The sequence below is a fragment of the Urocitellus parryii genome, chromosome 4 (genome assembly GCF_045843805.1).
Source record: "Urocitellus parryii isolate mUroPar1 chromosome 4, mUroPar1.hap1, whole genome shotgun sequence".
Lineage (NCBI taxonomy): Eukaryota > Metazoa > Chordata > Mammalia > Rodentia > Sciuridae > Urocitellus > Urocitellus parryii.
In genome coordinates, this window is record NC_135534.1 from 143,980,404 (window position 1) to 143,992,460 (window position 12,057).

Here is a 12,057-nt window from a genome sequence, read left to right on the forward strand (position 1 = left end):
TTTGTCAGACTTTGCTAGACATTCATTCTTTTTCAGAGGTGGGGTTCTGGGAATTGAACTCAGAAGCACTTGACCACTGAGCTACATCCCCAGCCCTATTTTGTATTTTATTTAGAGGCAGGGTCTCATTGAGTTGCTTAGACACCTTGCCTTTGCTGAGGCTGGCTTTGAACTTGCAGTCTTCTTCCTTCATCCTCCTGAGCCAAGCCACCTGGGATTACAGGCATGCGCCACTGCGCCCAGCCCCTGACAGTTCACAAGCCTGGCATTAATTAAGCCACCTCTGACTGTGCACAGGGGTTATTGCTGTCCCAAGTTCAGTGCCATGGACCTGAACCAGTGTCCTTTTTTCCCCTAAAATGTCAGGTGGTTGCCCCTTAGAGAAATTAGAGCTGTCCTGTCATGGTGTTGCCAGCCAGAGATTGGGGACCAGCATGGAGTGGAAAGTTCGCCACCAGAGCTGACCCCTGGTCCCTGTAGCTGGAAGAGCCAAGCAGGGAGCACACTTGTCAGAGTAGCCCTTCAACCAGAAAGAGAGGAGGAGTCCTTTTGGATGTGCACTAGCTGCTTTCACAGAGGTTGACTTTGAACTGTGGTGAAACCTTTTCAACAAGGACAGTGTCACTAGCCAAGCAGCAAGGTCTCACCTAGTGTGATCCAAACCACCAGTCCTGTCCTTTTCCTTCCTTTTTATTTACAAACATTTCTGGTCTCTTATAATCTCCATTATGGCCAGATAGTTTCCGTTTGCTAAAATTTTAAGATACTTTTTCCTTTCTTGATGATTTTGAAGCAAATAAAATTAAAATTGACAAAATGGGTCTAGATATTTATTTTTAATAGTATTATGAAAGGAATAAAGGAGCCCCAAATCATCTAGGTCATCACCCAAGGCCAACCACAGTGAACACTGGTTCATTCACTTGTAGTTTTAATTAATGTGTACATATGTGCATACATATTTTTGAGAAAATTTGTTTTAGGATTTGATTGGTGGCATCTTTCCTAGATCAGTGGTACGTAAAATAATGATGTACCTTAGAATGGGTGACATTTTAGATTTTAGTAACAGCAGTAAGAGATCGATTAGTGTTAGTTGTCATCAGCATTATCCAGGTTATTATCATCATTGTCTTTTTTTGAGCAACATATTTTGAGTATTTTACCAGACTATTACAAATTTTTACATAATCATAGTGCTACATTAGGATTCAATATATGACTGTTATTATTTTTAGCATCCTTTTCTTATTGGGAGATCATGTAGACGTCTTAAGGTTTTTTTAAGAGTTTTTAAAATTATTATTTTTTTGTAAATGGATACAATACCTTTATCTTATTTTTATTTTTTATTTTTTAAAATATTTTAATTTTTTAGTTTTCGGTGGACACAACATCTTTGTATGTGGTGCTGAGGATTGAACCCAGGCCACACGCGTGCCAGGCGAGCTCACTACTGCTTGAGCCACATCCCCAGCCCCTTATTTTCATTTTTATGTGGTGCTAAGGATCAAACCCAGTGCCTCACACATGCTAGGTAAGCGCTGTACCACAGTGAACCACAACTCCAGCCCAGTATACTTTGACATGTTATACATACATAGAATAAGTATAACTTGTTCCAATTAGGATCCCATTATTGTGGTTGTACATGATGTGAAGTTACATTGGTTGTGTACTCATATATGTGGGTAGGAAAGATATGTCTAATTCATTCTACCATCTTCCCTAGTCCCATCTCCTCTCCCTTCCCTTCATTCCCCTTTGTCTAATCCAGTGAACTTCTTCAATGTTTATAGTAGCTCAATTCACAATAGCCAAGCTATATAACCAACCTAAATGCCTGACAACAGATGAATGAGTAAAAAAAAATGTGATGTGTATGTGTATACACACACACACACAATGGAATATTACTTAGCCATAAAGAAGAATGAAATTATGACACTTGCTGATAAATGGATGGGACTGAAGAATATCATGTTAAGTGAAATAAGCCAGTCCCAAAAAAAACAAAGGCAGAATGTTCTCTTAGATTAAAAGTTTAGTTGACGTTTTAAGTATGTGCTTAAGGTTTGTTCAGCTCAGGTTTGGGTTTGTGGGTCTAAAGTTAGAATTTGGTCACATTAGAAATGGTCTGGGGGCTGGGATTGTGGCTCAGAGGGAGAGTGCTTGCCTTGAACGCATGAGGCACTGGGTTCGATCCTCAGCACCACATAAAAATAAAGCAAAGATATTGTGTCCACCTATAACTCAAAAAAATAAATATTAAAAAAAAGAAATGGTCTGTTTCTATATTTACTGTTGTTTGCTTTTTTCTGGCAGTATTTTTCAGAAAGCATTTCCAAAAAGCAAATGTTGGAGTAATAATCTTCTTTAGTTTTAAATTTTGTGATTGTAATATGTTTCATAGTAATCTCAGGTAACTTTAAAAGAGAAAATCAATATAAAATAAGAAATATGTTGCCCCACATGGAGTCTAACATTTCCAAACTCTGTGCCCTCTTCCGTCATCTGAAGTTTCTCCAATAGGACAATGGAAGGTTTTGAATTGTGCTTTGTTTTTAAGAGGGTAACTGACTGGGTTGGATTTGTGTTTTAGAGAGGTGCCTGCATGGAGAAAAGGGGTTGGGAGAAAGGACTTCAAACATCTCAAAAAATTTGCGCAGTTACCTTTTCATAAAATGTTAACATCTGGGGCAAGAGCGTTGTGTTTGGAGGTGTTTCAGTTCCTAGTGCCTGGCCCATGGGCTCCGAAGCTGTCTTCGTACTGAGTGTCCGGGTCCACTGCAGCTGCCTCCTGGGTCCTCAGTCTCTCTCCCCCATTCCAATTGGCTTTCTCCGTCAGCCGTCTTTTTTTGTAAATAGAATTCTAAGATTTAGTGTTGTACATATTTTTAAATGATCCATTTTGATGGGGCTGTCTTTATTGTTTCAGGTTGAATGCCTTTGGGAACTTGATGTATAAAATTTGCATGACTCCTCGCTCCTTTCTGGGTCTGTCGTTGGATTCCAGCCAGCATGGCTCACACCACAAAGGTTAACGGCTGTGCCTCAGGTAACTCTGGGCTCTGGAGGTGGGGGTAGGGAGTGTGTGTGTGTGTGTGTGTGTGTGTTTCCCCACATTTTTATTGGTGCACTATGGTTGTACATGTTGATGGGATTTGTTGTCACGTATTTGTACATGCACACAAATATAATTTGGCCAGTGTCACTCCCTAGCACTTTGTCCTTCCTTCCCCACCTTCCACCCCTTGTTCTTTTTCCTCTACTGATCTCCCTTTGAGTTTTAGGAAATCCACCCCCCACTTTTTTTTTACCTTTTTCCTTCTGTCTATGTTTTAAATGATGTCTTTTGCTCAAAACAATTTGTCTTTTAATAATAGATAGATAATAGCAAGTGGCCTTGATAAAAGTAGGATTACAGAGCAATTTTGTATCCACTGAAGTTTTATTGTTCCTTACTTGATCTCTTAGAAAATTTGTATTTATCTTTAGACTTTCTGTACTGAAATCAGGTAAATTATTTATCTAAGTCAATTCTTTCAAGGTGTTGAGAGGGAAATGTAAAATCCTGAATGCTAATGCAGGTATAACAGATATGTTCTCGTGCTTATGTCTAAGGGATTGAAGAAGGAGAGAAGAAATATGTTTAAGTGTTGAAAATAATTCCTACTGTGATGACGATGATGATGGTGGTGGTAATAATCAGAGAGAAAGGGGAAGGGAGGGGGTATTCCATAAAGTGACTCCATAAAGTACTATACAACGAGCCGTGTTTGGATCAAACAGACCCGTATTCCAGTTATTACATCGGTTATATTATAGGAATCTATAGGTTGAATTCCAAATATTGCTTATGTAAGATTTGGGAGAAATCCATAAACAAATACAGAGAGATGGTCCATGACCTGAGATGACAACCTGTCTAAAATGGCAGGCCAAGTATTTGTTTTTCTTTTGAATTATCTGCCAAATAGCAGACTGAGTGAGAACAGGAATCCTCTGGGAATTCTTTCCCAGAGCCTGTGTCCACAGTCCTAACTCTGCTGACTCTGAGCACCCCCAGTGGCAATGCTGTGTAGAGAATGGTGTGTGGCTTTGGAGCCAGGAGATGAGAAGTGGAGTCCTAACTGCAGCTCTAATCATGAAACACTGGGCAGACAGTGTAAGACAGTGGTAAGCCTGTCTGCCTGGGAGTGAGGATCAGAGGGAGCACCAGACTTGTAGTCACACATGCTGTGTAATCTGTGAAGCACTTTCAGACAGCAGAGGAGGAGACCACAGAAATGGCCATTTCCAACCCTGTATGTGATTTTTTTTTTTTTTTTTTTTTTTTTTTTTTGTACCAAAGGTTGAACCCAGAGGCGCTTAACCCCTGAGCCACATCTCCAGCCTTTTTATATTTTCTTAGAGACAGGGCCTCATTAAGTTTCTGAGGCTGGCTTTGAACTCGAGATTCTCCTGCCTCAGCCTCCTGAGTCACTGGGAATACAGGCATGCACCGCTGCACCCAGCTGTATATGTTTGTTTGTTTTTTTTTAACTTTTCCTCACAGTATTAAGCAAGTGCTCTACCCCTGAGCTATACTCCCCACCCATTTGTGTGACTGACTTTCTGTTTCACCAATCCTAGATGCAAAAGTAAACCCCTCTGGCAAAAACACTGACTTACCCAAACCCAAATAAACTCAATTATTTTTTGTGGGTCATCAGATTTTTTCTGTCCATTCCTTTGTCCTTCCTACTGCCCACCTCCTTAGTCCTTTTTATAGATTCTGCTCAGGGACTGTCCATAATAAAAATACGAATGACAATATACTATACACCATGGTGCCGAGATACTCCGCCCACATTATTACCCTTTAGTCCTCACGATAGTCCTGTAGAATTATGCCGCCAAGATTTTCATCATCATCATCATCATCATCATCATCATCATCATCATCATGGTCACCCTCTGGTGTCTATGACAAAGTCCTATCTTCGGGGCTTAGATCCCTATCATGCTTGCCCTAATGCCTTTCCAACTTTCTCCCTGTTCCTGGGGTCAGAGAGGCCAGCTATAACGTCTCCTTCCCCACAGTGTCCTGCAGCCAGAACTGGGCTTTGAGTTCGAAAACTAAAGAAAGTTGTCTGATTTGTGACGGAGGGTGTCTGGACCAGACAAGGGAAGGCTTTTCCTTGTTGTACAGATCATGACCTCTGTAAGCAGATCTGTTCAGAGGCACAGTCTATCTCCAGCCGTCCTAGCCGGCAACCTAATGCTAGGTTCGCAAAATCTGACTAGTCCAGTACTCAAGAAAACGACAAAGGAAAGCCCGCAACCACATAGAAATACCTTTTTCAATATTCCAGAGACGGCTCTGTGACCCTAACGGTCCTTAGAAAAAGAGAGCCACCAGAATTCTTTATTCTTATATAGGGAACACAGCCAGAGAGGTTCCATGGAACATTCTATCCCCAAAATGGCAATGGGGTAGGATTACAAAGGAATGGGTGATTGTAGCTCAACCCTCGTGGAGGATGCAGGACTGGAAGCCGTGGTCATTCACAGTGGCTCCCCACAGCCGTCATTCAGTCACTTTGTGTACACCCATGTGCAAACGTGTGAATGTGATCGCTCACCATAGACAATTGAAAATATCGAAATACAATTGTCTAAAAAAAAGTAATGAATAACTGGTGATGCTACCACTTAGAAATAAATGGTGTGCTCATTTTCCAATTAGTCTTTAATTAAGGACACATCCCCACTGTCCTTCAGTTAGATTGGATAAAAGGCACTGATTTTAAAACGAGAGCAGTTGATGGTGTCATTTGTATGATTTATGATAAGTTTCTGACATATACTACATGTAAAGGTAGGTTGTATGACAAGCACTTATATGACAAGCACAGTAAACTTTACCTGTACATGGCAAAGATTGTTGAGCACCTACTCTATGCTAGGTCCTTTTTCTGATACTAGAGATACAACAGTGAACAAACAGGTAAAGATCCCTACCCTGGGGCTGGGGTTGTGGCTCAGAGGAAAAGCATTTGCCTAGCACGCATGAGGCACTGAGTTCGATTCTCAGCATCACATAAAAATTAAATAAGGGTATTGTGTCCACCTACAACTAAAAGAATAAATGTTTAAAAAAAAAAAAAGATCCCTACCCTGCAGGATTATATATTCTAATGGAAGTTTAGGTCTCCTGTGTACAGGGTTGCCAGACATACTCACATTGAAGAAGTACTATTTAAATTTAAATTTAACCAGGTATTCTACTTTTGTTGCTAAACCTGACCGCCCTACCTGGGTACCCCTTCCAGATTGCATCCACCTCCCTGCCACCCACCCTGTCATTGTCAATCCTTCGTCATCATGTTATCTGTTTTTTACCAGAGCCTCCACCTTACTTCTGTTGACTGGTACAGTTTTGTATTTATTTATTCACAACATTTTATTATAGCATGACTACTCTTCTGTTAATGTAATGAGATTAGAGCATCATAAATTGCTCTTGACTGTTCTGCTGTAGCTAGTGAGGAAGCAAAGAGGAAAATAGCTGTATATCTTCAGGGTGTGGAGGTGGGGACAGTCTGCTTTTTACCTGGTCCCTGAATCATGCTGTGAACTGGATACTGATTGATACTTCTCTGAACTCTAATTAACGTTGTGAAACTTTAATTAGAGCTTAGAATTCCTTTGGAAGCCAAATAACAAGTGGCTTATTTGTCAGATGACAATAACAACACCTGCCTTATCTTTTTCACAAGACTTTTGTGCAGAAGAAAACAAAAAGCTATAAAAACATTTCTGGTTTGTCCCCCCCCCCCCTGGGTTTTTTTTGAAATGTAAACTGATAGGCTAGAAGTATAGCTCAGTGGTAGAAAGCTTTCCCAGCATGAGTAAGGTCCCGGATTTGATCTCTAGCACCACGAAAAAGAAAAAAGTCAGATGTCAGGGGCTTGCACCTTGGACCTTGGCCTGTTGTCTGCATGAGCTCCTGTTCTGGTCAACACCTGCCCAGTGCCCTCGTGTCGGACTGCCCAGCACTGCGACATTGTGGCAAGAATTGTATTTCCAGCCTTGCCCAACATTTGGAGAAATGGATGGATGAGCATTGTGAAGTGGCTTTATGCCTACCTTTTCCATCTTGATTTTATTTTTTGCTGCTAGTTACCTTTCTCCATTTTCCCTTGCTCTCGTTTCTCTTGCTTTCTCATAATTTGTGCTCTCACACATGTGCTCTCTCCCTCTCTCTTTCTATACACACACACACACACACACACACACGCACACACACACACATGCACGCACACACGCGCGCGCTCACATATGCACACATACATAATACATATATATTTAAGGCACTTTTAAAAATTAATATAAAATTTATAAAATTTGATAGGAAAATAGGGCACAATCACTCAAAATTCCACAGAAGGCCTTGTTTTTAGTATTTCCTTTTTTGTCTTTGTCCAAAGAACAAACTTTGTTTTCATACATTTTAGAACTCGGCTCTTGGTTTTAACATCCTTTGCACTCTTCCAATTCTTCAGGGACCATAGTTTTCAAATTAATATTTTTGATGACCATATACTATTCTGTAGACTGTTTCTAGCAGTTGAATTACCCTTCCTTTTTTGTTTGGTAGTTTGGATTGAACATTTGCATATTTCTCATTGTAGATGATGATGCAGAGAACATCCTCTTGCTTAGTCATTTTTCTTCTCCTTTTTGATTGTTTCCTGAGAATAATATCACAGAAACAGGACAAGTGGGTGAAAGGGCAGGGGCTGTTATTACATGGCTGCTAAAGCTGCTGTGAGGCTTGATTCTTATTACCCTGGTCAGTTATTTGGCTTCAGGTTTTGTCTCTATGCTGATCTCAAATGAGGTCCAAAGGCCACTGATAAGGTGGGTCCAGGAGACAGCTGAAGACTCCTGCGGAGCAGGCAGAGCTGCAGCACATGCAGCCCACTCTCGGCTGTGTAAATATTTTTTCTGGGCAGGAGCATTTCTCAAACAGAACTCTGGGCCCACTGCAGCGAACCTGGGCGGGAATTGTGTGCTATTTATCAACATAAGACTACATTGCTCTGACTGGTCCTGCTAGAACGAACCTGCTCTTTTCTGAGACTGTAAGGAAAGACACAGCACAGCAGAGGTGGTGCCTCCATGGTGGTGAGTCTTAGACCTGTCCGGCCACCGTCACCCTAAGGGGAGAGCGTGAGCTGGTTGGAACAGGCTGCTGTAACTTCTGGGCTCCTTCTGTAACTTCCAGGGCCCCCTTATTCCGCTTGCAGTAGGATTGAAATGTGTGTTCTTGTTTGTTATTTCCCCGTACGTACTGTATGATCAGACAACCAGAAGAGCGGAGGGGGTAAAACAAAAGTTGCCTAACACTGTAGAAATGTAGGTAAGAGGTTTTGTTTTCAGTTCTCTTTCCTCCCTTTCCTATCCTAAGATGACAAAACAACTTTCCTGGCTCACATGCTGAGTTAAGGAAATTAGATGTGGGCTCTTTTTTCTTTGTTCAAGGCATTTATATCAACCTTAAAACTTGGAAGAATGTTATCCCTGAAGGTCTGATGGAACAGATCAAGGGGAAAGTCTGTAGATCAGAAATCTACATAAAGCCTGAAAGTAGAATGGTTCAAAATAGCCAGGTCCAGTGGAAGTCTCCCATAATCCTGGCTATTCTGGAAACTGAGGTAGGAGGAGAGCTTGCGCTCATGAGTTTGAGACCAGCCTGGGCAACACAGTGAGACACTGTCTTTCTTGACTCAAAAATAAAATACCCTCCCTGATAGGGATTATGTTATGTTTTTCCCTTAATGTGAATTATTTTACTGAGCCAAATTAATAATCCTATTCTAATAAAGTAATATTTATTACACCTTGCAGTTTCACTCTAGCATTAGAAGTGTTTATTAATTGAATTTAAGGAGATTTTGGCTTCAATTGAAACTGTCAGTTATTAGTCGATTGAAGGCTAATTTCACACTGAGGATTATAAGTGCAATCATTTGTTTTCTTACAGTGGTGGAGTTTGAGAAGATTTCTTTTTTTCGAGCGTGAAGCAGTTATATTTGAATTTCATAGCTGTTAAAATGCCAGGACCACCTACGAATAGTAGACCCTGGCTTTTGGAGTCTCTCTTGTCTGGTTAATCAAAATGCCAGAATTCATCCAGCCCTTGCAGAGGTTTTTCGGAAGTTCTTCCTGGTCAGGGCTTGCCTCTTTTATAAACTCTCAAAGCTGCAGCCAACTTCACCTTATAAGCTTTCTTGCTCCAAACCTTGAGCAAGTCGTAATGGGTTAAGCATCAGATTTCAGACAGAGCTAAGCCGAGGAAGGGCGATTTGTCTTCCAGTGAGTACTAGCCTGCTCGGGTCTAGCTAGGATAGAATCGCACTCCTTCTATTCCCCGGTGCTGGACAAGAATCCCTTGGGTTGGAGATTTCTACCCAGATGCTCTGTAGGTGCTAACAAGAAAGAAAGAAAAAAAAAAAAAACACAAAATAAAAACAGTAGTGGAGAGATTCACTATGTTAAGAACTTGAGCGGTTGCTGCTATTCCAAGAGACTCTTAGTCCAGGGATCACAACAGCCCTTCCTACAAAGATTTGCATGTAGCCTGCAGACTTCCCAGCGTGAGTACATTGGCATTTATTTCTGATTATGCACTTCCCCTCTTTCTGGAAGGACTTGGGTGGGCTAGCTGAGCCCATCAAAAAGTATAGCTCATTTGCTTCCTTTTTCCGTGATGTTTTGCTTTCTTCCTGTGTTCTGTATAATTTCAGTTCATCTTTTTTGTGCAGTTTCTGAGGAGCATTTGTATGGGCTTAGAGAAAGATAAGTAGCTAAAGCTCATCTTCTGCATTGGGGTTCTTTTCTGTAAAAAACTGTTTGATTCTAACTGGCATGAAAAATATTAGCATAGTTCTCAGATTCATAGAAAGTAATAAATTCTTAATTCTATTTCTGGCAAAAATTTTAAAAATTGCATTGAGTAGACTTTTCTAATAAACACCTTAAAGAAGACGCAACCAGGAAATCAGATTTTATAAGATACATTCAAACGGTTGTAGAAATTTTCAGCCCAAATAAAAATGGATTTTTTTTTCCTTTCTTGGCTTCTGCATTAAATATATTTGGAATGAGCTGTTAACTGATTTACTCATTTCCATATGCTTTAGGAAAAATATGTTCATATTTAGAGACCATGTTGGGTTCTGCTTTTGGGCTGCAGTTCATTAGGAAGCCTGAAAACAGGAGAAGGTTTAAAATATGTGGCTCCTTTGTGCATACAGCATTAGTGACCTCAGCTGGTAGTTCTATAAGAACAAGTGATCTCACCACTTAAAAATAAGTATGCTGCTATTTTGAGAAAAAAAATTTTTTTTCACTATTGGAACCAGATTTCTTATTCTAGCAATTGTTAGAGCAAAGCATGGCTAAAATTTAGATTAAGTGATATTCCCAAATATTCCAAAGGCCTTTCTAATCAACAGATAAAAAGTAGAACTAAATGTGAAAGAGACCTTTGCCAAGGGGCAGATTTGGGGGATTGTGGGATTTGTTCTTATCTTGAAAGTCAAACGGGGGTATTCTTAACTGTCTGATCCATGGCAAGCGAAATTTGAGTGATTCAGTAGTTGTCCAAGCTGGATCAAAGGTTATAGTCTTGCTTACAGTTTCGCCATAAAGACTTTTATTTAAAGGAGATGGGACTAGTGTACCCATTTATGGAAACAGTTTGCTATTCATAGTCACAAGTACTATGTTCATTATAGTTCCTTTTTTTAAAATTTAACTTTTATTTGTATTTCAGATATGATTCATTTAGGTAGAATGAAAACATAGCTATGTGGTTTTTCAGGATTTATTCTCACAGTATTTATGTTTGTTGATAAATCCTATCAGCTTTGCAAACTTTGTGAAAACATTGATTCTGCTCATCCTGCTAATCTCCTTGGGTTGGAGATAACCCTCTATTTTGAATGCCTCTTCCCTTGCACCAACTGTTCAATAGGCCTGGTCATTTTAAGTGTCTCTGTACCATAGGCATATTTAAGAGTATCCTGCAGGAATAGAGGGGGATATTTCTAGTAACTCAAGCCCGGTGCTTAATATCTTTGTAACCTTAGTTATATGCATCAACTCATACTTTCTTCTAATAAATAAAACCTAAAAAAGTTCTTTCCTCCTCTGCTCTTATTACCCTCTTCATCTACGTCCATATATATATACCTACCAAAGTATAGCTGATGCAGTTTCTTTCCATTGGTATCTTAGATTGATTGGCCCAGATGCTTTATTCAAATCAAGGACACACCATAGAAATGTTTTTTTGGGGAAGCTCCTTCTCCTCCAACTGGGAGGACAGAGACTGGTCTGTCTTCCCATGACCTGGCAGAGGAGGCAGAAGTATTTGCCCAGTTTATGTAGCATGTACCCTAACTGGTGCCTGCCTGTTCGAGTGGTGAATCAGCCTGATGAGACAGAGTTTTACAACACACAAGGGTGGAGACCTGGAAGTCTGTAGGCCAGTCGGGGAGGAAGGGGTGGTTTGCCTGTCAAACCATTCCAACAATGTAGCTTATAGGAAAAAATTGCAAAACACCAAAGCCCTGTACCACCAGATTTTTCCATTAGCACCATAATTCACACATCTTCCAGTCTGCCCCAGAGACAGCTGATTGGCAGTATGAGGGGAAACAGACACAGCACATCATAGACTCTGGTTGGTTACCTCTCAACTTGTCCCATAAGGAGTCACAGCAGGCCCTTCCCTACACACTCCCTTGAATCCTGCACACATACTGGAGCTGTCTATCCTCTGAGGAGAGGTGCTAGGACTTTATCTGAGCACAAGAAGTCAGCAGCTGGAATTCAGGATACTGATTTTAAATGAAGAATCCTGAGACAGAGCCTCTTCCAGAAAGGTAAAGGGGGCTTAGAGCTGGGGGCTTTTCCTCTATGGTATTGTCTTTGGTGTTCTGTTCCCCAGGACATTTTGATGATGAGAGAGTAGAGTATCCACACAGTGGTGAATTTAAA

The 12,057-nt window shown here is 40.5% G+C and overlaps 1 protein-coding gene across 3 annotated transcripts in view; it reads left to right on the top strand.

Moving 5' to 3' along the window:
- The first annotated feature begins 2,938 nt into the window (after window positions 1-2,938).
- Kank1 (KN motif and ankyrin repeat domains 1) overlaps window positions 2,939-12,057 on the top strand; it is a 53,657-nt gene continuing 44,538 nt past the window's right edge. For 2 of the 3 annotated variants that reach the window (XM_077797017.1, XM_077797018.1), the window contains exon 1: window positions 2,939-3,058. In XM_077797017.1, the coding sequence (XP_077653143.1) occupies window positions 3,022-3,058 (37 nt within the window). In that variant the 5' untranslated portion in view covers window positions 2,939-3,021. Of the gene's footprint in view, window positions 3,059-9,379; window positions 9,648-12,057 lie in introns of those variants that run through there. The other variant, XM_026413050.2, reaches the window with a different exon arrangement.